The sequence below is a fragment of the Siphateles boraxobius genome, unplaced genomic scaffold (assembly GCF_051911475.1).
Source record: "Siphateles boraxobius isolate OS27281-9 unplaced genomic scaffold, OSU_SipBor_1 25, whole genome shotgun sequence".
In the NCBI taxonomy this organism is placed as follows: Eukaryota; Metazoa; Chordata; class Actinopteri; order Cypriniformes; family Leuciscidae; genus Siphateles; species Siphateles boraxobius.
Window position 1 is genome coordinate 33,796,591 of NW_027508866.1, and position 21,608 is coordinate 33,818,198.

Sequence of the window (21,608 nt, forward strand, 5' to 3'; positions counted from 1 at the left end):
TACATGGTATTTCAATGCAATCGTGTCCAAAAACCATGAACACAAGAAAAAGAAAAAAGAAAATCACATGGAAAGCAAGTGTGTGTTCTGCAAACTCCCACAATGACTAGAGGAAACACACGGTACACCAGCTTTTGCAATCAAAGGAAAAGGAACTCGCACAACTGATAACACTCCAAACCAAACACATCAACCAACGTTGAAAGATGAAGCAAGGCTAAATGCAAACATGAACCGTGAATAAATAAAGCCAACACACTAGTCTACTTGGATGAAACTCAATTAAAGGAGAGCAAAAACACAACTGAGATGACATGTCCTACACAGAGATTAAATGAAGAAAAACCGGAGACATCTGCAGGAGTTTCGTTCTTCTCAGACGTTTCTGCTGAGAAAAAGTCCACAGTAATCTCACATGTGTCTCCTCGCCACAAAAAAGTTTGCAATCCTAAGTCAGAGATCTCAGTATTAACTCAAACATTATTAAATGCTCATACTATAAAGTCCGATAACACCAAGAAGAACGATAACTATAACAATATTAGTGTCCACACCAGCGGACAATATCAGTTTATGCGAGGATGTGAAAAAAGAGCAGAATTTTTTAATGTTTATGATACGGGCTAATGTGTTTTGCCTGTATATTTGTCACTGTAATACTTCTAACACGTGAGTAAGTAGTAAGTAGAAGCAAGTTTATAGTAGTAAGTTCTCACACATCACTGTCTTTCCACTGACACCTTTTGTGACGTTCTTGATAACTTTGGGTATGTAAAAACGTGACTCGCTTGAGTGCAGAATTTTCTTAGAGTGACGCAAAAGTTGCATGAATTACGATATGACTGTTCAGACTAAGGTCCATTGCTTTGGATATCGCTATCGGATTATGGACCACAAATGGAAGTGGCCCAAATTGGGATTGAAAAGATCAGATTCCATGTGGTTTGTACTATTCACACTGACGAAAACAGATCCCATTGGATTTGTGTCAGGATTCTGTCACTTCTGTTTAGTCTATTTCTTTTTGTCTTGTCTGTGTGCCTTGTTTCATGTGCTTTCATGTCATGTTTTGTCTTGTGCTGTGTTGCATGCAGCTTGAGTTTTTCATTGGATGCGTGCTTTCATGTTGTCATGTTTTGTGTGAACACGTGGCTTGTGAGTTCTCATTGGCTGCGTGTTCATCTCTTGTTTTGTGTGAGCACATGGCTTGTGATTTGTTTTACTGGCCATGTGCTTGTGTTTTTGTCATGCTTGGTGTGAGCACATGGATTGTCATGTGTTTCCTTGTGCCATGTGCTCTCCTGTTGATTGTCAAGCCCCTCCCATCTTGTTGCCTAAATATTGATTAATTTGCCTCACCTGTCCTCCCTCGTTACCTGCTTTGTTTGCTCTCCTTTTTTATTCTTCTTGTGTTTTCAGTCCCGTGCTGGTTTGTTGTCGTATCTACACTGTGTGTTTTCTCATGTCCAGTCCAGTGCAGTTGTAGTCCAGTCCAGTCAAGTCCAGTCCCCCTCGGGGTAGTTTGTTTGTATTTTGTTTTATTTTTATTATTAAAATAAAGCCTATCAACTCTGCACGTGACTCCTCATTCCTTTCACCACCCCCACACCTGACAATCTGGGCCACATTTACCTGCAGTCTGAATTAAGGATGCATAAGGATAAGGATAAGCATAAGGATATATCGGCCACCATATCGTTATCGCCAGATATATATTTATTTTAATGTTATTGTTATCGGCCCGATACGTTTTTTTGGTCAAAATATTAAAGCCGATAAATAAAGTAGTATTTCCTTCAGCTGAGACACTTCACAAAAAAGGAAAATACAGTCTAGTTCAACATGTGTAGCACAGGTCTGTCAGATAGGCTACTTAAAATTGTAATGAGAACATTATAATTGTGTGCTTGGGACATGGCTTTAAATGGTGAGACTTTTGTTTTTTGTAATCAGACTCTCTAAAATTATATAAAAATTTGGTTTTAGATTTATCTGCCAATATATTGGCTATCGGCTTTCAAATATGAAGAGTTATCGGTCTTGGCCAAAATGTTCATATCAGTGCATCCCTCGTCTGAATGTAGCCTTAGTTCTTTATTAATGAAATACAGGAAATTTGCCAACTACTGGATTTGAGTTTATGATTCTAGTCTTCTAGTCTACAGACCAAGAAATAGAGTATTCAATGTTTCTCTGGGAACTAAAACCCAAAAACCACATCTCTGTGGAGCTCTGCGCTTTGGGAAAGTTTTTACACGGCAGACGGATTTAAATTTAGACTCCAGCATCAGTAATAATTCATATGCACAAGGCTTGTTGAAATACACGCGGCACATTTGATGAGGGATGACGGATGAGCATTTCTGAAAGCCTTTGTTGAACGCTTGCATTTGACATTGGAAGAAACTTACCAGGGCCATTACCAAACTAAAGACTGATGAAGCTTTTCAGCATGGCACGATTCACTGCTCAGACTAAACCACAGCTGAGCAGTTGATCTGGAATGACTCTTATCAAAGACGTTTAAATAAAGCATAAAAGAACGACAAACCAACCTTATCCTTTTTGACTGCCATCTATAATTCAAAGCTCATCTCAAAGGAGCGTTGATGTAACTATGATGAGCACCTCAATCAGCTGAATCAACTAAACAATTAGCATTCTGATTACTGACGGCGGTTCATTTAAGGGCATTTCTGCTGTGAATCACGGCGTATGTTCATGCTGAAGGAATGTGTCTGTGCTGATCAGTGTTGATTCTGCTTTTGACAGGAGAGATTACGACCCTCATTGTGACTAAAGAAAGCAGAGATTATTCCCATTTCTTTTCTCACTCCTTCAAATGCCTGTTAAATCCTCTACCTTCAGCTGACACACAAACACTGCTGACACCCAATCCCCATGGTTTTCGCATTTCTGCACCAATTTGGAACAAAATCTGGAGAATTCTTTAGAAATTAAGTGGATTTAAAGGATGAAAAAGCAGAACTAAGAGTCCTACACTCTTACTGGTAGCTGAAAGCAAAATCAAATTCACCAAAATATCTAACAACAAACACAAAGTGGCAGAACAGTAAAGCATTGCACTAGCCAAAGGTCATGGGTTCGATTCCCAAGGTATGCATGCACTGATCCAATGTATAGCTTGAATGCAATGCAAGTTGCTTTGAATACAAGCAATCTGTCAAATGCATAAATGTAAATTGTGAAATTACAGACAATCCCATTCGGTTTATGTGGGGTTTTGCATGCACAGATTCTGACTATCAGTAATCCATTAGTATATTTACTTCCTTATGAGTGAAACAGTGTGACTCTTTCAAAACATTGATCTGTGTGTTTGAGCAGCCCCTATGTGAATAGGTGTGTTTCAAACGAACACTTTGATACAAATTGTTTTTAATGACTGCTTTCACCTAACTACCTGTGAGATGAGACAGGTAATGGACAGATTGTAATGTTTGTCTCCAGCCCACTTGAATTCAGGAAAAAGTATCATAAAGTATCATAAGTAATTCCATGGGTTTGTGTGATTGCATAGTATTCTTGATATTCATATACTAAGGGATTCATGATATAATATTACCCACCACTATCATTTTTTTTTTTTAATGCCATGTAATTTTTTAGATGGATGACAGCAGAAAATATTCTGTGTGAATTCCTTTGTCTGACGTTGGCAGCGCCAATAAAACATCTCAGGGCTGTCAGGGGTTTCGGAGTTCAGGTTTGGAGTCTGTCTGTGCCTGTCTCCGAAACACACACACACACACACACACACACACACACACACACACACACACACACACACACACACACACACACACACACACACACACACACACACACACACACACACACACACACACACACACACACGCACACACACAAACACAAATATCTAAATGAGGACATAGATTTCTCATGGGTCATTCTTTGGCAACTCAACAACCAGAGGTTCCTGGCTAAAATGTTTTTTTCTGAAGAAACACAAACATATATAATCCACTATATAGGGGGTGGTCAAAATTAAAATTTTCACCTAAGAACACCACAGACACATTGTAATCACCATGGGAAAATCTCAGAGTAAAACTGGGAGAAAATCTGATACACCGGTGTTTTGCCAGATGAGAAGTTTATCTATGTATCATATTTCCTTTTATAACTGTATCATATATCTCTTTTAATTTATTTTATAACCGTTTTAATTTTCCTTGCTTTTATTTTGTGATTATTTTAATTCCTTTCTATAAAGCACTTGGAATTGCCATAGTGTATGTATGACATGTGCTATATAAATAAACTTGCCTTGCCTACACGCAGCTTTTCCCCCAAAGGTATATGGTTATGGCCCTATATGGTTTATATGGAGATATGGACAACGTGGATTTTTGTGCAAATTGTTGAACCTAACCCATTTTCAATGGTTGAAAACCAAATGTGGGTGACTTTGCATACTGCTACTTACTTACACTGTAAGTAACTTACTGTTTTTTGACTACTAAAAATGTGTACAATTTAACAATTTACTCATGGAGCAACATTAAGATCTCCATATCTCTGGGATTGAAACATTTAAGGCCTCTAAATTGAAGATACCAAAGGAAAGGTTTGTTAAGAACCAAAATCTAAAATGATTAAGATATCTACAGTACTTCTTGAGTTACACAGGCATGTAAACTTTGAAGAGAAAACACAAAAAGTGCTTTTCCCCATTTTTCAACTGTTACTGTTGGTATATAATGCAACATAGACTGCTAAAGTAAACTGTTTTAACTAATAGACCTACCGATCTCTGTGTAAATAAAATAATAATGCTGCCATCTTTCTAATGTCATTTTCACCCTCCTGAAATCTGGCTCCAAATCTCAGTAAATATTCATCCATGGATTTTAATATTTTGGCTTTCATCACTATATTAATGTTTTTCTTTCTTCAGAATTGATTTGACATGGAATGACCCAAAAGTTAAATATTGAAAAGTTTGGGGTGAGTAAGAATTTTCTGAAAGAAATTAATACTTTTTTTATTCAGCAAGGATGCATTAAAGGGAGAAAAAAAAATAGAAAAGGCACTTATTGTTACAAAAGACTTATATCTCAAATAAATGCTGTTCTTTTAAACCTTCCAGTCATCAAAAAATCCTGAAAAAAAGTATCACGTTTCCACTAAAAATATGAGGCAGCACAACTGTTTTCAACATTGATAATAATCAGAAATGTTTCTTGAGCATCAAATCATCATATTATACTGATTTCTGAATGATCATGTGACACTGAAGACTGGAGTAATGATGCTGAAAATTCAGCTTTGATCACAGGAATAAATTACATTTTAAAATGTATTCACATAGAAAACAATTGTAATAAAATTTGTAGAGACTTGCAGAAGAGACTTGCTGTTCCAATTTATGAAATTGAGTGATTGAATTTACAATGGGGAAAAGCTGATGCACAAAACACACTCCATATGTGCTGCAAATGCATGACGCTCTCTAGTCTGTTGTTTATTTCTGTCTCTCATGGCACATTGTCATTACGAGATGAGCATCAGATAATGGGCTTAAAAGGTCAGACTGCATAAAAAAACATTCAATATTTTCACTCCGTTCTCTTCTGGACTGTATAATTCGCTGGTTAGGCTTATCATCATTATTAACATGAGCTGTGAAGTGTGTTTGTAGGTGAATAAGTACAATAAAGCACACTCAGTGATAACGCTGAGACACAAGCCCATTTAGGAATCCCATTAAACGCAACTATGAGGGATTTGATCCAAAGCTTGCATTAGTCCAACTCAAATCCAGCCAGAGGAAATCTGCTCATCTTATCAGAAGGGTTTCTCTGCCTTTGTCTGGAAAGGCCGGCACACTCCCAAACGCCACACAACCCCCTCCACCCGCGCTGATGGGGTGTGTGTGTGTGTGTGTGTGTGTGTGTGTGTGTGTGTGTGTGTGTGTGTGTGTGACTGGAGAACGAGCGACACACGGAGTAATACTTAATACACATTTATCCTGCCTTTCACTTTCTCTGTCTGTCGCCAATACAAAAGAGTACAATGGTATTACCAGGCTTTTGGACACACACATGTTGGTAATACCATGGCATTCTTTGAATTACCTTCGATGCAGTAATTTATAATGCTAATCATAGTATGATCCCATAGTACAGTATATATCAAACCACCATTAAGATGTCAGAATCTTTCACCCCAAAAAAGCATATATATATATACATACAGAGAAATATATATTTATGAAAATTACTTAGAAAAGGCCATTTTCTAAGTCATTTTTAAAGGCATTTTATACACACACACATTGATTCAAAAGCAATGAATAAAATTATATTTTATCTTTTTTATAATTGCTTTTTTTGCCATCACATGCATTTTTTTGTTATCAGTATTTTTTCCTCATTCTACTAGTAGTATTTCTTTGAGTATAACAGGGAAAAAATACCGGTTTTCATTATTTTTTATTTAAAATATAAATTAAAGGCAGCACAACAAATACTACCATGGCATATATCACTGTATTTATATTACTTTGTTTTCAATACAATTACAATAAGGAGGATTTGGTGGTTTAAATGTGTAATTGTCATTAAAATGAACAATTTCTTATTTTCTTATTTTCATTTTAGAGTGAAATGTGACCCAGAGATTCACTGATATCACCACTGAACCATGAACCATCATGAGCCTATTTTGATGCCCCGTATCATATGTAGCTTCATACTGAACCCTTGAACTCCACAGTGAACACAATAACAGCTTTTATTAATCTTTTTGTGTTGAAAAGTGCCAACGGACCTTATTGTTTAGAAAGCCATTCTCTCACAGGAAACACAATGGAGGAAGACGGTCTAAATCTCGCACTGGTCAGACCCTAAATAAACGTTTCTCTTTGTCAGACATTTCTTAAATGTCAGGAGAGCGCCACCTCGACAGAAGCACGGCCTCGCTGCTCTGAGCTGCTGTCTTTGTTTTGCAATGATGGAAACATGTGAGCTGTTCTGTTCCTCACGCACAAATACACACACCGCCGTCTGGGTCAACTCAATGAGGCCTTTGTGTCGTGAGTGTGTGTGAAACGCTCCAAGTTCTGTGTGTGCAAGCATCTGTGCACATATGCAAATGTGTGGCTTTGTAAGCACTTCCTAACAAATAAAACAGTTAAATGCAAAAAAACTATTTTTATTGCTCATATTTAGTGGAAGTGCAAGTGATCAAACCTATAACAATAAGTATTAAAGTTCAGCGTGTGTGTCGTTCTGCAGTGTTTGTGCTTCTACTTTATTAACTGATCAGATGCACCATTTTCACCTGCTGGAACAAAGAACAGGTGAAAAAATCCCACAGACGCGCACAGAAAAACACCTAGCAACACCCTAGCTTTATTTATAGTGCTAAGTTTTGCACATAAGCATACGATCCCATCCTCCCTTCAGAGCGCCTCCAAAGCCACGCCTCCTTCAAAACACATAGGCTGCGTCCGAAATCTCAAACTCTCTTGAGTAGGTACTTATTTTGAATGAGTAATCACTTCACGACCGCTAAAAATGTATGTTCCATATATGTGTGTAGTATGAATGTAATCTGGACGTACTACATTCGCCATGTTGTCATTATCATGTGACCTACCAGCGTCAGTTACGTTGCTTCATTGCCATTCATAAATCCTCTCCCGTGGCCTCATGGGATAGTAAAGTGTCCATCGGCGCACAGGTCATTTTTGACTTTTTGCCTACTCTTTTATGAGTACTGTGAAGTTCGATAAAGGCCTAATTCTTTTGTCACATACTGTTTTTCACCTACTAGATAGTAGGGAAGTATGCGATTTAGGATGCAGCCATAAAGGCAAAGCTACAGAAGCGTCTGCAAAGCGTTACGAGGCGAGAGACGGCGTTGAATTACCTCATGTCTCAAAGCACATAACATTACAATAATAATGAACATAAACAACTTACAGAGCCCTTGTACCCCCTGACAGTTGCAGATTTACGCTGTTTGTTTGTGGCGCTCTGTGACTGACGTCTGTCTACAACTCTGGATAGCCTTACAGAACGCACTGATGACGTGTGATGTATGGAAACATATGTGTTGACAGGCAGGCTGGACAGCGTATCATTGCATTCGGATAAAATGTAAGGATTGGACGAACATTTATTGGGACTGTAACTTCCACAGAAGATATATGTACATGTTTTCATATTTAGAGCACCTCTATGATCGATTGCTATCAGGATTTGAAGAGAGTTTCAACCAGTATAACAGAAAGTGTTTATAAAACAAATTGCCTACCCTGTCTTTAATGTCTTAATGGAGGGAGACACGCATTACAGGCAGCTGCACACTTTCATCAACTTTTATCTCAGACTCTGTTCCTGTGGTTTGTAATGACCATGACCAAACTAATAAAACCTGATTAAAAGCATTCTGACCCCTTCACATGGTTGTTTTTACCTCCTCTCTGTAGATATCAGGTCAAAGCTACAAAAATATGTTGTGCAGATGATGTTCTTACTCAAATACTGCTCATTTCTCCTCATGTACTGTCCATTAAAGACTTGCTAAAGATCCTCCTGCTCTGCTGTCCATTAACAATTTAGAGCAAACGGCAATATGATATCTGATGTCACTCTGTTCAGAGTCCAACATGCTGCATGTGAACGATTACAAAAAGACCATTTTTGGCTAATATACAAATTCAACCCATTTGTCCTGTATTAACTAACACCCTGGTTGAAATATGTCAGAAAAATAAGGCTAACTTATCAAACTTACAGCACAGCAGAACCAAAGTTCTACCATTATGCATTGCCATGCAAATAAAGTGAAATCGGATATATAATGTCTAAGAGATGTTACTCAGAATAAGTCAAAGAGCTGAAACAAGGATTAGTGCACGATTCAGAAGAACTGTGTGCACGTCCGAAAAATAATATAGTAAAATAATGCTATCATGTCCACAAAACTACATACTTCACAGTTCACTTTGAGGTTTAATATTTAATAATGAGCAGCGGTATACAGTATTTAATAACAATCAATATATAGTACTAGATATCAACATGTATATATTTAGCATTTTACAAAACCACGAGCTAGCTATATAATTAGTGCGTTCTCGTTGTGTTTAACCAGATCATCTGGTTACTGTAATCTGGTTAGCTGTGCTGGGTTCATGTGTTCTGGGTGTGGACCACACCAGTATGAAATATGGAAACAGAAACTGTTGCTTTGGAACTACTACTATTATTTAACTACCATTTATGAATGCGATAATCATATTTTATCATATAATTTCAATTATATTACTGTACAGCAAATATACATCACTCTTAAAAATAAAGTTTTTTTTTCACAGTGATGCCATAGAGGAACCATTTTGGGTTCCACAAAGAACCTTTCAGTGAACAGTTCTTAAAATAAAAATGTTTTCTTAGTGTAAAGAACATTTGCATAATATAAAGAACCTTGTTCCACTATCAAGAACCTTTTGTGGAACGTAAGGTTCTGCATGGAATCATCAATGCCAAAGAAGAACCTTTATTTGTAAGAGTATTTATTTTATGTTTGTATTGGAATAAAGGAAAACAGAGTTGACTCTCTGGATCAGTGTAGTTCATCTTTTGAGCTTATAGAAATAAATCCTTATGAAAGCATCTCCTACCTTTATCCCCTGCTGTTGAGTGGTTAAAATCAGCTTGGACTCATCCAGCAGCAGAACCTCACAGTAAAACTCCTCTTGGACTGAACAGAAACAACTCATCTTGAACTAGACAGAAGATCCCAGCCGAACAGCTACAGAAAGCTCTCTTCTGCCGGAATGTCACAATCCATGAGGAGGAGATGTCAGCTCGTGTCCTCCTTTGTTACATCTTATCCTCTTCATTCTTCATGTGTGCACCATCCAACTGTCCCATCTGAACTCATTTGATGAATAAACTGTTATGTGTAAAAGCTCGTCGCGGTCCTGAAAGTGAATCCCGAAGCTTTCGCCAGGGTTTCGGGCCTGTAGATGACTTTATCTGGAGCTGTCGGGCTGGATTGATCAAAGTGTCCCATCAAAATCTCCTGATTCACCGAACATGTTTCACTGGGATTCATGCTGTGTGTTGCCAAGCAGCCCGAGCGGCTGTTCATGTGTGTGACTCCTCCCACACACACACACACACACACACACACACACACACACACACACACACACACACACACACACACACACACACACACACACACACACACACACACACACACACACACACACACACACACACACACACACACACACACACACACACACTGTGAGCAAGACTGTCCTGCCACCTGTTGGAAACTCAGCGCATCCTCTCATCTCATATAAAGTCACTGTTTAATCATTATCATTATTAGGCTATATAAAATCACTGTTAGTGACTTTCTTTCTTTCTTTCTTTCTTTCTTTCTTTCTTTCTTTCTTTCTTTTTTCAATTTATTTAAATCAATTTAGGCTATTACTTGAAAAATAACATGTAGGCCTTATATAAAACATTATTATTGTAATTAATAATTAGTATATCATAATCAAATACTCTAATAATTAAATTGTTGCATATTAAGTAACGTAAAAATATTTTATATAATATTTAAAATATATATAATATATGTAATAATATTGTTTGATTTAAAACTTTTGAAATATACCTAATATATTTTTTTACATTATTTAATATGTAATAATTGACAGTTCCTCAAATAATGTATTTAATAAATAAAACATTGTTATTATTTATAATCAATAATTCAATTATAAGGAGTAATAATATAATCATTATATAGATTTGCATTTTAGATCTATTAATTTGTACGAAAATTAAAATAAATAAAGATATTCCATTGCATTTCCAGGAAAATATCAAAGTAACTGCAATCATTTCTGCTGTTGTAATATATCAGGCTCTTTCAGGCAGTGCAAGATTTCGAAAACGTTTCTGTCTAAATTTCTTTTGCTGAGGACAGTAATGCTTACTTTCTTGATTAATTTACTACAATGATTAAATTATTGTTAATGATACATTATTATTATTATTATTATTATTTTATATTTATTATTAATATCTACATCACAACAGATTAAAGCAATTCTTTAACCTGCCGCATGGTGTCGTTGTGAGCACACAGCTCACTGCGCATGCTCAAAGTCTGACTCCACTAACAATATGGCGAAGCGTCGCGGGGACTGGAGCTGCTGAGCAGAAAATCACTCACACAAAAGAAGAAAAAGTTTCAAACAAACAAATGATATAATCAGCGAACAGAGAAATATCCGGTTATAGGCCTCCAACAATATGAATTCACGGGATCTCTTCCGACCTGGGCGATAAACTAGAGTTATTTACTGGAAGAGGCGAATGTTTGTGCAGGTAAGACTTAAACTAGCTTTAGTAAAATTTATATTAACACAATAAGCTCTGATACACAATAACGTAAAGAAATATGTGTTAATAAGGCGTTGGTTAAGTTTATAAAATCATAAAAGTTGCTGTTAAAACAAGTAACGTTAGTGCTTTAAAACTGAGCCTGAAGAAGTGTGTATTTATAAGTAATTATGTGTGAAGAGTTTATAGACCAGCAATGATGTGAACACTCATCCATCAGTATTGACGTTTACATTGATATGTTTTGATTCATATCTGTATATTGTGTGTTTTACTGCTCTACAATGTTTAACAACTTGTCTTTGAAATATAAAGTTTACTCTATACTTTACTAATGTTATTTCTTGTACGTCCTCTAATAAACTCTACAATGGTATTGTACTCTAATATTATGCTACATACCTCATATTATTTTATATAAATTGTTTAAATTATACTATGTATTTTTTTCTTAACAAAAATGTATGTATCATTCTCTACAAGAAGAGAATTCTATTTTCTTCCTCTAAATTGCCTACAATTCTTTTCCCATCTCATTACTAGGAAGATACCATATTCATTTTTCAATATTAAACTCTATTAGTACCGCAATAAACTCTACACTGGTATTGTACTAATAATCTGCTACACTTCACAGACTTTTATTTTGATCTATAAATTCTGCTCTAATAACCTGCTTTAACAAAGTCCATTGTTCCTCTAATTCTACTCTTTTAATCAAAATTGCACTATCATAAACTACTATGAACTCTCTGATGAACTCTATTCTTCTTTGCAGGAGTCCAGTAGTGGATCTGTGCTGCAACCCTTGGCAGACGGTGAGGAAAACATTTTTTTTTTTTAAATCACTATGATGGTCTTTGAGTGACACCAAAGAGTTGAGATGAAGAATAGTGTTGTTATTTTTACCAGTCCCCTGCTGAAGCGTAATCTGTGTTGTTTTGCTTTGACAGAGCCTTTGAATGTGGTTTGACATTGTTTCAGCTGTTGTTGTCATATCTGATGCCGCTTGCTGGAGCGGTTAAGATCTTTCATGGGAAATCTAGCAGTGATATTGGGCCTAACCACAAGCTATCCAGGCAGTTTTAATATTTCTATTTTATGTTAGTGTGTTGTTAATTGTATTGGATGCTTTGGATTCTGTTGCTTGTTTTTTTTTCTTGAAAGAAAATCCTCATTTATTGTATTTTGCATGGAAAAGAGTGACCAGAATGGTATCCAAAAATGTTTCCATTTGTGTTCCATGGGGAAAAAAGTTTAAGTAGTGCTGTCAAACGATATGTATTTTATTTAACGATATAATTAATATCACATTTTTTGTAATTAATCGCGATGAATTGCACCTAACATTAAAGATTTTATTATATTTTATGTTGAAATACTTTAACATTGAATTTCCAAAATAATGTAGAAAAACAGTACACTTTAAATATTTGTTTAATGGCATCTTTTTACTAAGCACTACGAATGAAGGCCAGTATCACTGATACCAGTATTAATACTGATGTCTCTATTACATGAATTTTATAGGGGTTTAACGAGACCCTCATGTCCAGATTCAATATCACAATACTGAACTCACGATACAATATTATTGCGATACTCCAAGACATGATAAAGGGTAAACAAAAAATGTACTGTAGATTAAAATGGTAAATTTGGTATTACATTGTGCGTGTAAATGAATAGGCTTGGACTTGTGTTGGAAACCCAATGAACAAGACAATAGTAACACCAGAATAAAACATATTCATGATTCTGAATCATGAATATTATAGAATTATTTCAGACTAATATGCGGTACTCTGTCACTATAGGCTATATTTAAAATAATGTAGGCCACTTTTTACTGGTAACATAAACACATTTGGCATTATCAGGACCCACAAATATTCCCCCATTGCATTATTATATATTATATTCAATAATATATATATATATATATTTCATTTTGTGTGAAATACACAATAGATATTGTCACTATCCACAGTACATATTGTTGTAGTTTTGTATTGCGATATATTGTTACACCCCTAGAATTTTAGCTACTAATTATAGCCATTCAACATTACAGAATAATTGAAAGCTATACATTTTTAATTTAAGTGAACATCTTCACATAAACCCATTGTAATAAATGTCACATTTAGCTATGCCTTTAATAGGTTGGGCCGGTTCTGATTTGTACCTGCCTTGCATAAATTATAAATTGAATAAAGTAAATATTTGTAGCTAAATAATGAATTTTGGGGAACTATTCATTTAAGTTTGTATTAGTATTCCTTTCGCAGGCCTATCTTTTTTTTTTTTTTGAGTTTTATTGACAATCTTGTGAATTCTTGTTGAGGGTTAAATGGATAAAGAAAGTTAGCTGAATCTTTACTTTCATGTGCACAAGTTGTTTTGAAGACCTTATTAATATTTAATCTCGTTCTGAAGTGAGTAAACATGAAGTGAGTCACAGATTTGGCCTGTTTGGTGTGTTTTACAATATGATGTGCAAAGATGCTTTCAAATTACTTTTAGTGAGTGTCTCTTACAGCTTAATATGTTCTTTTATCCAGAAAAGTGGTGTATTTTGGCTGAACACCTATCAAATTGATAAAAAAAGAGTATGTAGTGAAATATTTGTGTTACTGCATTTATATCCTACATAGTGAATATTTAAGGCACTAAATGAACATGGACACTTAAATAAGTTTTTTTTAAACGGCACAAAACTTTAAGAAGGCCTTTCTCCTTCTGTTTGAAATGTTTTCCCACACCAGGAAGAAAAAGTGTGGACAGTTTCCCATTAAATTGCACCACAAGAGAGGGCTGACCAACAAGAGTCTCTGCCAATGCCGTTTTTCAGCTCTCAAAGACCGAAAGCTCATTTACATGAAAAAAACCCCACTTCCAGCATGTGTAAAGAAAGCAATGGAAGTGTCTGTGTTATCTATTCACTGCCTCAGTTTGAGAACCAAATCACAGCCATTTATAGAGCATGATTTATTATTCACAAAGGCTTTTTCAGGAACTCTCGAGACTGTAATTGCAATGATAAAGTTGCACAGTAGCAGCAAACACACAATGATGGACATTAACACCAGTGTAACGAAATAGTACTGATTATGAACCAAGTTAATGTGTTGTTTAAGACAGATTGATGCACTGAATTTGAACATGATGTATGTGGCTAGTTTAGTTTGAATACAGTTTGGTTTGTTCATTTAATGTACACGAGGGAGAACGTTTTCTGGCCATTAGCCATATACAAAACCTTTTATTCCCTTCACATTTTGGAGCAAATGTTATGTATACATTGTGTTATGGCTTCAAAATATCTGTGAAAGGAAAAATCGTGTCTTTTTTCATGAAACATGAGCAGAACGAATTACTGTATAAATCATACGTAAAACCATTTGTACGCCATTTGTGCCAAATGGATTGATGAGCAGTTTACACAGATTCGTTCTGCTCGTGTTTCATGAATAAGGTCCATTATTGTGCAAGCAACTGGTCAATGTGTATTTTGTGATGGAAATATTGCATACTTGTGCATGCTGCATGGAAGATTTTGGAAGTATTTGAATCACTTGTGTAGTATTTGAAAGTTGGTTTGGGTAAAAGTATCTATTGTGAGTAAATGATAGATATTATGTCTATGCAGTGTCAGAAAGAGTCTTACATAAGGCTTTTTTGTACATATATTTGTGGAGATACTGTTTACTTCTGCATTTTGCATGGAAAATGTAATTGGAAGTAGTGCTTGTTGTATTGTTCAGTTGGATAAAACTATGCTAAATGAATACATGTAGATTACATGTAATTGTATTGATTCAATGATTAAATTATTAAAGGGTTAGTTCACCCAAAAATGAAAATGATGTCATTAATGACTCCCCCTCATGTCGTTCCAAGCCCGTAAGACCTCCGTTCATCTTCGGAACACAGTTTAAGATATTTTAGATTTAGTCCGAGAGTTTTCTGTCCCTCCATTGAAAATCTATGTACGGTATACTGTCCTTGTCCAGAAAGGCAATAAAGACATCATCAAAGTAGTCCATGTGACATCAGGGGGTTGGTTAGAATTTTTTGAAGCATCGAAAATACATTTTGTTCCAAAAATAACAAAAACGATAACTTTATTCAGCATTGTATTCTCTTCCGGTTCTGTTGTCAATCCGCATAGTATACCGTACATAGATTTTCAATGGAGGGACAAAAAGCTCTCGGACTGAATCTAAAATATCTTAAACTATGTTCCGAAGATGAACGGAGGTCTTACGGGCTTGGAACGACATGAGGGTGAGTCATTAATGACAAAATTTTCATTTTTGGGTGAACTAACCCTTTAAATGTGTAACTTATTGAATTAATTTTAACACAAGTATATAATTATTAATTGCATGTATTATAAAATAAATACATATAGTTACATTTCATACTATAATGTCTAAAGTTGTTTATCAGCCTGTATGTAATATGCCAATTAAATCAGGCTTTTTTTTGTACATAATTTTCGGTTTTTTTAGATGCAGTTAGCGATGTTGGTTTCGATTTGATTTCGAATGTCGGTTTAGATTTCAATTACATCTGTCAGTTTGTTGTCCTTGAACATGCATCTTCTATATGGTCCGGTTTAGGCTGCCATATTGATCCCTTTATTATAAATCGGGTCATGTGACCTTCAGACGTTAAGACATCTCCAGTATGCATGCCCGGGACCGCACCGCTTCCCCCCCACGAGAGCTTTTAAACCCAGTCAGGGGAAGCAGCTGTACGGTGGGGCAGAAATCTGGCCAGCCACCATCAGCCACTGCACCAACACCGGCCTGGGCTGGCCGCCTTCTGATTGGCCGAGCGCCCGCCCATGTGACTCAGTGCTGGCTGGATGCTCTCTGGCAACTGACATAGTTGATGGGTGGCTGGGATGGAGGCTGTCACTGGTGCAGAATGGGGTAAGTCTCCGTTTTAACGCCCCGATCTCTTGATGCAAACGCACAGATGTGTGGTCTTGTATTCCAGCTATTCAGTGTAGAGGAAATAATAGCGCGTTTGTGCGGTATAGCAAGGCGGTGCCGATAAACCCTTTTGTCTTGATGGCTGTTTATTGAGAGGGTGTGGGGGGATGTGCATAGATTCAGATTCTGGCTTTATCATCGGGGCGCTTTAAAAGCCTCTTTTGTGCCGTGCAGGGACAGATGCGCTAGCAGGCTGATTATTTCTAGTGATCTCGGCTGTGGACACGGATTCCACAGTAAATGTAAGCGATAATTGCCCCTGTCAAGATGGAGGGGCTGTTGCAAGAGAGGGTTTTTCTGATGTAGCTGGCGATGCCTGAACAAAGCAGACGTTTAATGGTGGATTTGTTGTCAGTTTTTCAGGATTAAACACGGGTTAGTTTGGCACGTTAGATGATGGTGCGTGTGAGACGATGATCACTGTGTCTTTGTGCGTGGAGGGAAGGGCATCTCTTGCAGTTGTCTGCAGGGAATTTTGTATCTTGCATTGCTGGGGAAGAGGTGACTGCTTTAATGCATCATAAGCGTTGCATGCATAACTGCACCTCTGGTGAATAAATGCAGAAAAATGCACAGTTGCAATAGTGAAATAATGCGCTTTATTTATGGTATTAAAGACGCGTGAAGGTGAAAACAAATTCAGATGCGTTGTGATACAGATTTGAGGAAAGTGCTGAAATATTAATGAGTCTTTCTTCTTCCACTCCTCCCTGTTTCCTTTTGATTCTGTCTCGATACCTCAAGCCTTTTTGCTGAATAGATGTCGACCATTTTGCTGTGTCTACATGCCAAGAGAGCTTTGCTTCAGGTTTTTAAATCATTTATAAATGTATATAAAAAAATTGCATTTTCATGATTCTTCTGTAAATAACTACAAAATTGTAAAGCTACACTTAGGATTGTTCAGCAAGATATGCGAGCATAACATTTATTATAAAATACATTTGTTTACCTTTTAATAGCCTTTTATTACCTTTAAAAGTGCAAGGGTTGTTTTTTTCACTAAATGTGTGTCATCAGATGTGTGTCAGCAGATTTCTGTGGCTCATCGCACTCATAACAGCTCAAAGCGTGTGTAATGTGCTGTTGGCATTAAATCATATGTATCCATCCACGCTGGTTTATTATTCATGTTGTTTTATAATAGCAAGATCTTGATGTAATTATTTGGATTATGCAGACCGAAGATATGCTTTAGAATGGTTCACACATACAAGTTCTAGCTATATTTTTGTCTGCATGTAATGACCTTCACATCAGAAATCTGATCTGTAAGGAAATGCCAAATAGAGGTATCTTCCCTTTATTGATATATTCTGCTTCATATTGGCCGTGGATGCCCTGGAAACAGTGGCAGAATCCGTAGCACAGTCACATTGATTGGACACAGCTGCAAATGATCCCTGACACATTGTCAGGCTGCTTGTAATGTAGGCTGTTGGTTAATGTAAAACCAGGGCAGTGCATAATATGGTGAAAGTGGAATGGAAGGAATTCAATTTATTGTGCATTGTGAAATTGTCATGATACCAGCTTGTGATGTATTCCTGTAAGGCAAGTCGCTTTTGTTTTGTTTGACTTTTTTTTTTTTTTGCTCTGGGAAATCTGGTATTTTGGCAGAAACTGTTTTTGAAGGCAAATGCACATAGTTACATGGCTTACATGTTAGTGATATGAAGTATTACAGTTCAATGTGTGCATCATCCTGCAGCATTTCAATATTTTGATGGGCCTTTTTTTCCCTTTCATAACATGTTTTCTTTTGCATGCAATATGCTCTCTTTTTTTGTCCTTTTCCCTATTTCTGTATTTTGAAAATGTTGTTTTCCTCACAAGCCATCAATATTCCTAATGCTGAGAATATAATTTGGTATTTTGGCAGAAACTATTTTTGAATGCTAATGCAGAAAGCTGTACTGCTCATATAAGTTACTGATTTGATGCTAAGTATAAAGGTTCAATGTGTGTATCATCCTGCAGTGTTGCATGATTCCTCAAATCATGTGTGTTGGTGAGGTGAGCATATTTACCATAAAACAGGTTCTTCATAAAGTTATCTAGTTATTTGGTACGATTGCACACATTATTATGTTTTATCAGTAGTCCAGAGAGCAAGCAGGCTGAACAGGGTTTGCCGCTGTTCTTTAGCATGTCAGTGGTAATTTAGTGGCGATGTGGTGATAGATTTTTCCACATGGTTGATCAGGCCTTCACTTCAGGACGGAGATAAATATAGAAACTTTCGCTTTGTCTTTCAGAACGGTTTGCTTGACCGGGCTCACTGCAAGGGTAAAAAATGGCCCAGAGGCATCGGCTCTGCCATCCACATACACACGTGAGGCACGTGTGTTATAGTTCTTTATGAGTGTCATGACGTGGTCATTGACTACATGGCAAACATCAGAGTTCAGAGGATGATGCTCACTCATGATTGACACATGACACTGATGGTCTTTTACAGACCTCACACAAGAGGAAGCCCTCTGGGCAACACTTATACATTTACTAAGCCTCATGTTTATGTTTTTTTGTCCTTTTAACTAGATATTAAAAGATGTATGTAAAAGTATTAGCTGTAGTGTCCAGTGAAGTAATGCTACAGTATGTTTGGCATATTCACAGACTTGCTCAGAAAAAATGCTTTGAAAAATATAAATATAGGTATGAAATATAAATTTGTACATCATATACTGTATGAATGTGTATATATGTAAACACACATATATATATATATTTATATATATATATATATATATATATATATATTTATATTTATATATGCGTGTATAAATATATTGTGTTTGTGTATATATATATATATATATATACACACAGAAAGAATATATTTATACACATTTATTCACATTTATTTATTCTGTGTGTATGTGTGTATATATATGTGTTATTTTAAAGCATTTTTAGCACACATCTGCAAAAAGGTCAAACATGCAGCAAACTAAAGCTATAATTACTTCTGCTTTACCAAAATCCAAACGAGGGAAGGATAGAATTGCACAATGCATATAAAACTGCTTTTTGAATTCCTATATTTTAAAAAAGAATAGAAATATTGTTTTATTGTGATCCATATTTTGTTATGTCACCATGTAAATGCTGATTCTGCAGTTATGTGTTTGCTTATTTCCTTTGATCAGTTATTTTTTCACTTTTAGTTATTTTGATCTTGACAAATAGGCTAATATATTGGTTAAATCAATTGATCTGCAGATATTTTTCTCCCTTTGGTCAATGTGTATTTCAGTCAAAGATGATCAATCAATTTTGGCATCAGTCATATTAATCGAGCTTCACATGTGATTGTTCCTCCGTTCTTGCATGTTGTAGGTCAAGAGATAGTCCAAGATGGCTGCAGCATCTTATGATCAGCTGCTGAAGCAAGTGGAGGCACTAAAGATGGAGAACTCCAACCTTAGACAAGAGCTCGAGGACAACTCCAACCACCTCACCAAACTAGAGACTGAGGCGTCTAATATGAAGGTACAGTGCCTTTTTATGTTAACCGTGTTCTTGACAACACGACACCAAAACCGGGTCTTTTACCTACTTCACTTAAGTTTTTTGACTCACAGCGCTGCAGTGATGATGTATTTTTGTGTTACGTTTACCAAATCAAAAAAGTGTGCTGTTAAAACAAGTAGTGCTTTATACAACTGAGCCTGAAGAAGTGCCTATTTATAAGTATGAATTATAAGTGTAGTATTATGTGTGAAGTTTATAGACCAGCAGTGATGTATTGACATTTGCATTGATTTGTTTTTATTCATGTCTGTATATTTTAGTGCTCTACTATGTTATTACTTCTGCTTGACCAATATCCAAAGGATATAATTGCATACTATAAATAAAACAGCTTTTTGAATTACTGTATTTTAAACAAAGAATATCAATATTGTTTTATTGTGATCTATGCTATATCACCATGTTATATTTTTGTAGACCAACCCATAAATTAGCATCACCCTGGTCTCCTTGACAAAAACCCAATGGATTTTCCATTGGGTTTTGGATTACTAATAAAAAGTTTGATTCATAAGCATTTTGTTTGTTCATCATGATAATATTCACAAATGAATACAACTTTCATGAATTTTACAGCATAAATACAATCAGCAGAATTAAAAAGCTAAACGTAAGCTGTAAACAAAATACACCAGTCACATGACTTCAGTGTCACCTTCACCAAAGAGTATAGAAGGACAAAAGGCGAAACTCAATAGGACGTTCCATTCCAACAAAAGCGCCCAGCAGCAGTGCTACGCTTCCGCCATTTTGGGGTGAAAGCGACTCGGCAGTCCACTAGTGTTGATGTATCATTCGCGAATGAGCCGCTCTAAAAGCCGATTCTTTGAAAAGAGCCGGACATCCCATCACTATCCACTGGCTTTTTGCTGTTGCTATGGCAATATCAGCTGCTTTGTAATTATTATTATTTATTTTTTTAAGTAAGTTTTTTTTTTAAGTAAAGATCAAATCCAAACTGAATGATGACAACACAGAATACAATCACTAGACTAGTGATCATCAAATCTCTTTTAACAGTTTATTTCACAGACTTAGACAAGTTTTTGACTTTTTTCCCACAAAACCTTTAGTATTAGCATTACAAACACTGAATTAATACCAACATATAATGAAGTAAAGGACATGCTATATCAGATAATTGGAATGTTGGACAATAAATATGTATAACAGCAATAGAATAGCTTTACAGTCAACTTTTTTTTCCCAGTACTATCTTATATTAATGACCAAAGCATAGCAAGACTATGTAAACAAAAAAACACAGCCACTGTCCATCATATTCTATAGACCTTATGTAGCCACGCCTCTTTTCAGCGCTGATTCGTTGTCTTTTGACTTCCGGTCTGTATTTTCACAGCGATCTTGCGTAGTTATGAATAAACGGCTCGTTAAAAAAATTTCCGAGGTCCATTTGTTAAGACATATGCTTTACAATGCTTATGATAAGTTTCGTTAACTCTACAATAAGTAAATCAACTTCACCAGCTAATTACTGCTGGACAGCGATGCCATAGAAATATACAGAGCAACCGCAAAAACGGAAGTTCAAAGACAATATTCTAAAGATGGCGTCGCCCTCGTTTCTCTGGTGCATAAGGTCTATAAGATCATCATGTTTGTAGCATGATCCAGG

The 21,608-nt window shown here is 36.1% G+C and overlaps 2 protein-coding genes across 3 annotated transcripts in view; one reads left to right on the forward strand and one right to left on the reverse strand.

The window, feature by feature from the left end:
• The window catches only part of epb41l4a (erythrocyte membrane protein band 4.1 like 4A), a 46,668-nt gene extending 36,393 nt beyond the window's left edge, over positions 1-10,275 (reverse strand). The window contains exon 1 of the mRNA XM_077243702.1: positions 9,680-10,275. Within this exon, the coding sequence (XP_077099817.1) occupies positions 9,680-9,778 (99 nt within the window). The 5' untranslated portion in view covers positions 9,779-10,275. The remainder of the gene's footprint in view (positions 1-9,679) is intronic.
• A 917-nt stretch (positions 10,276-11,192) lies between these two features.
• apc (APC regulator of WNT signaling pathway) overlaps positions 11,193-21,608 on the forward strand; it is a 35,842-nt gene continuing 25,426 nt past the window's right edge. Inside the window, exons 1-3 of one of the 2 annotated variants that reach the window (XM_077243682.1) lie at positions 11,193-11,411; positions 12,205-12,244; positions 19,778-19,930. In XM_077243682.1, coding sequence (XP_077099797.1) covers positions 19,796-19,930 — 135 coding nt within the window. In that variant the 5' untranslated portion in view covers positions 11,193-11,411; positions 12,205-12,244; positions 19,778-19,795. Of the gene's footprint in view, positions 11,412-12,204; positions 12,245-16,171; positions 16,370-19,777; positions 19,931-21,608 lie in introns of those variants that run through there. The other variant, XM_077243683.1, reaches the window with a different exon arrangement.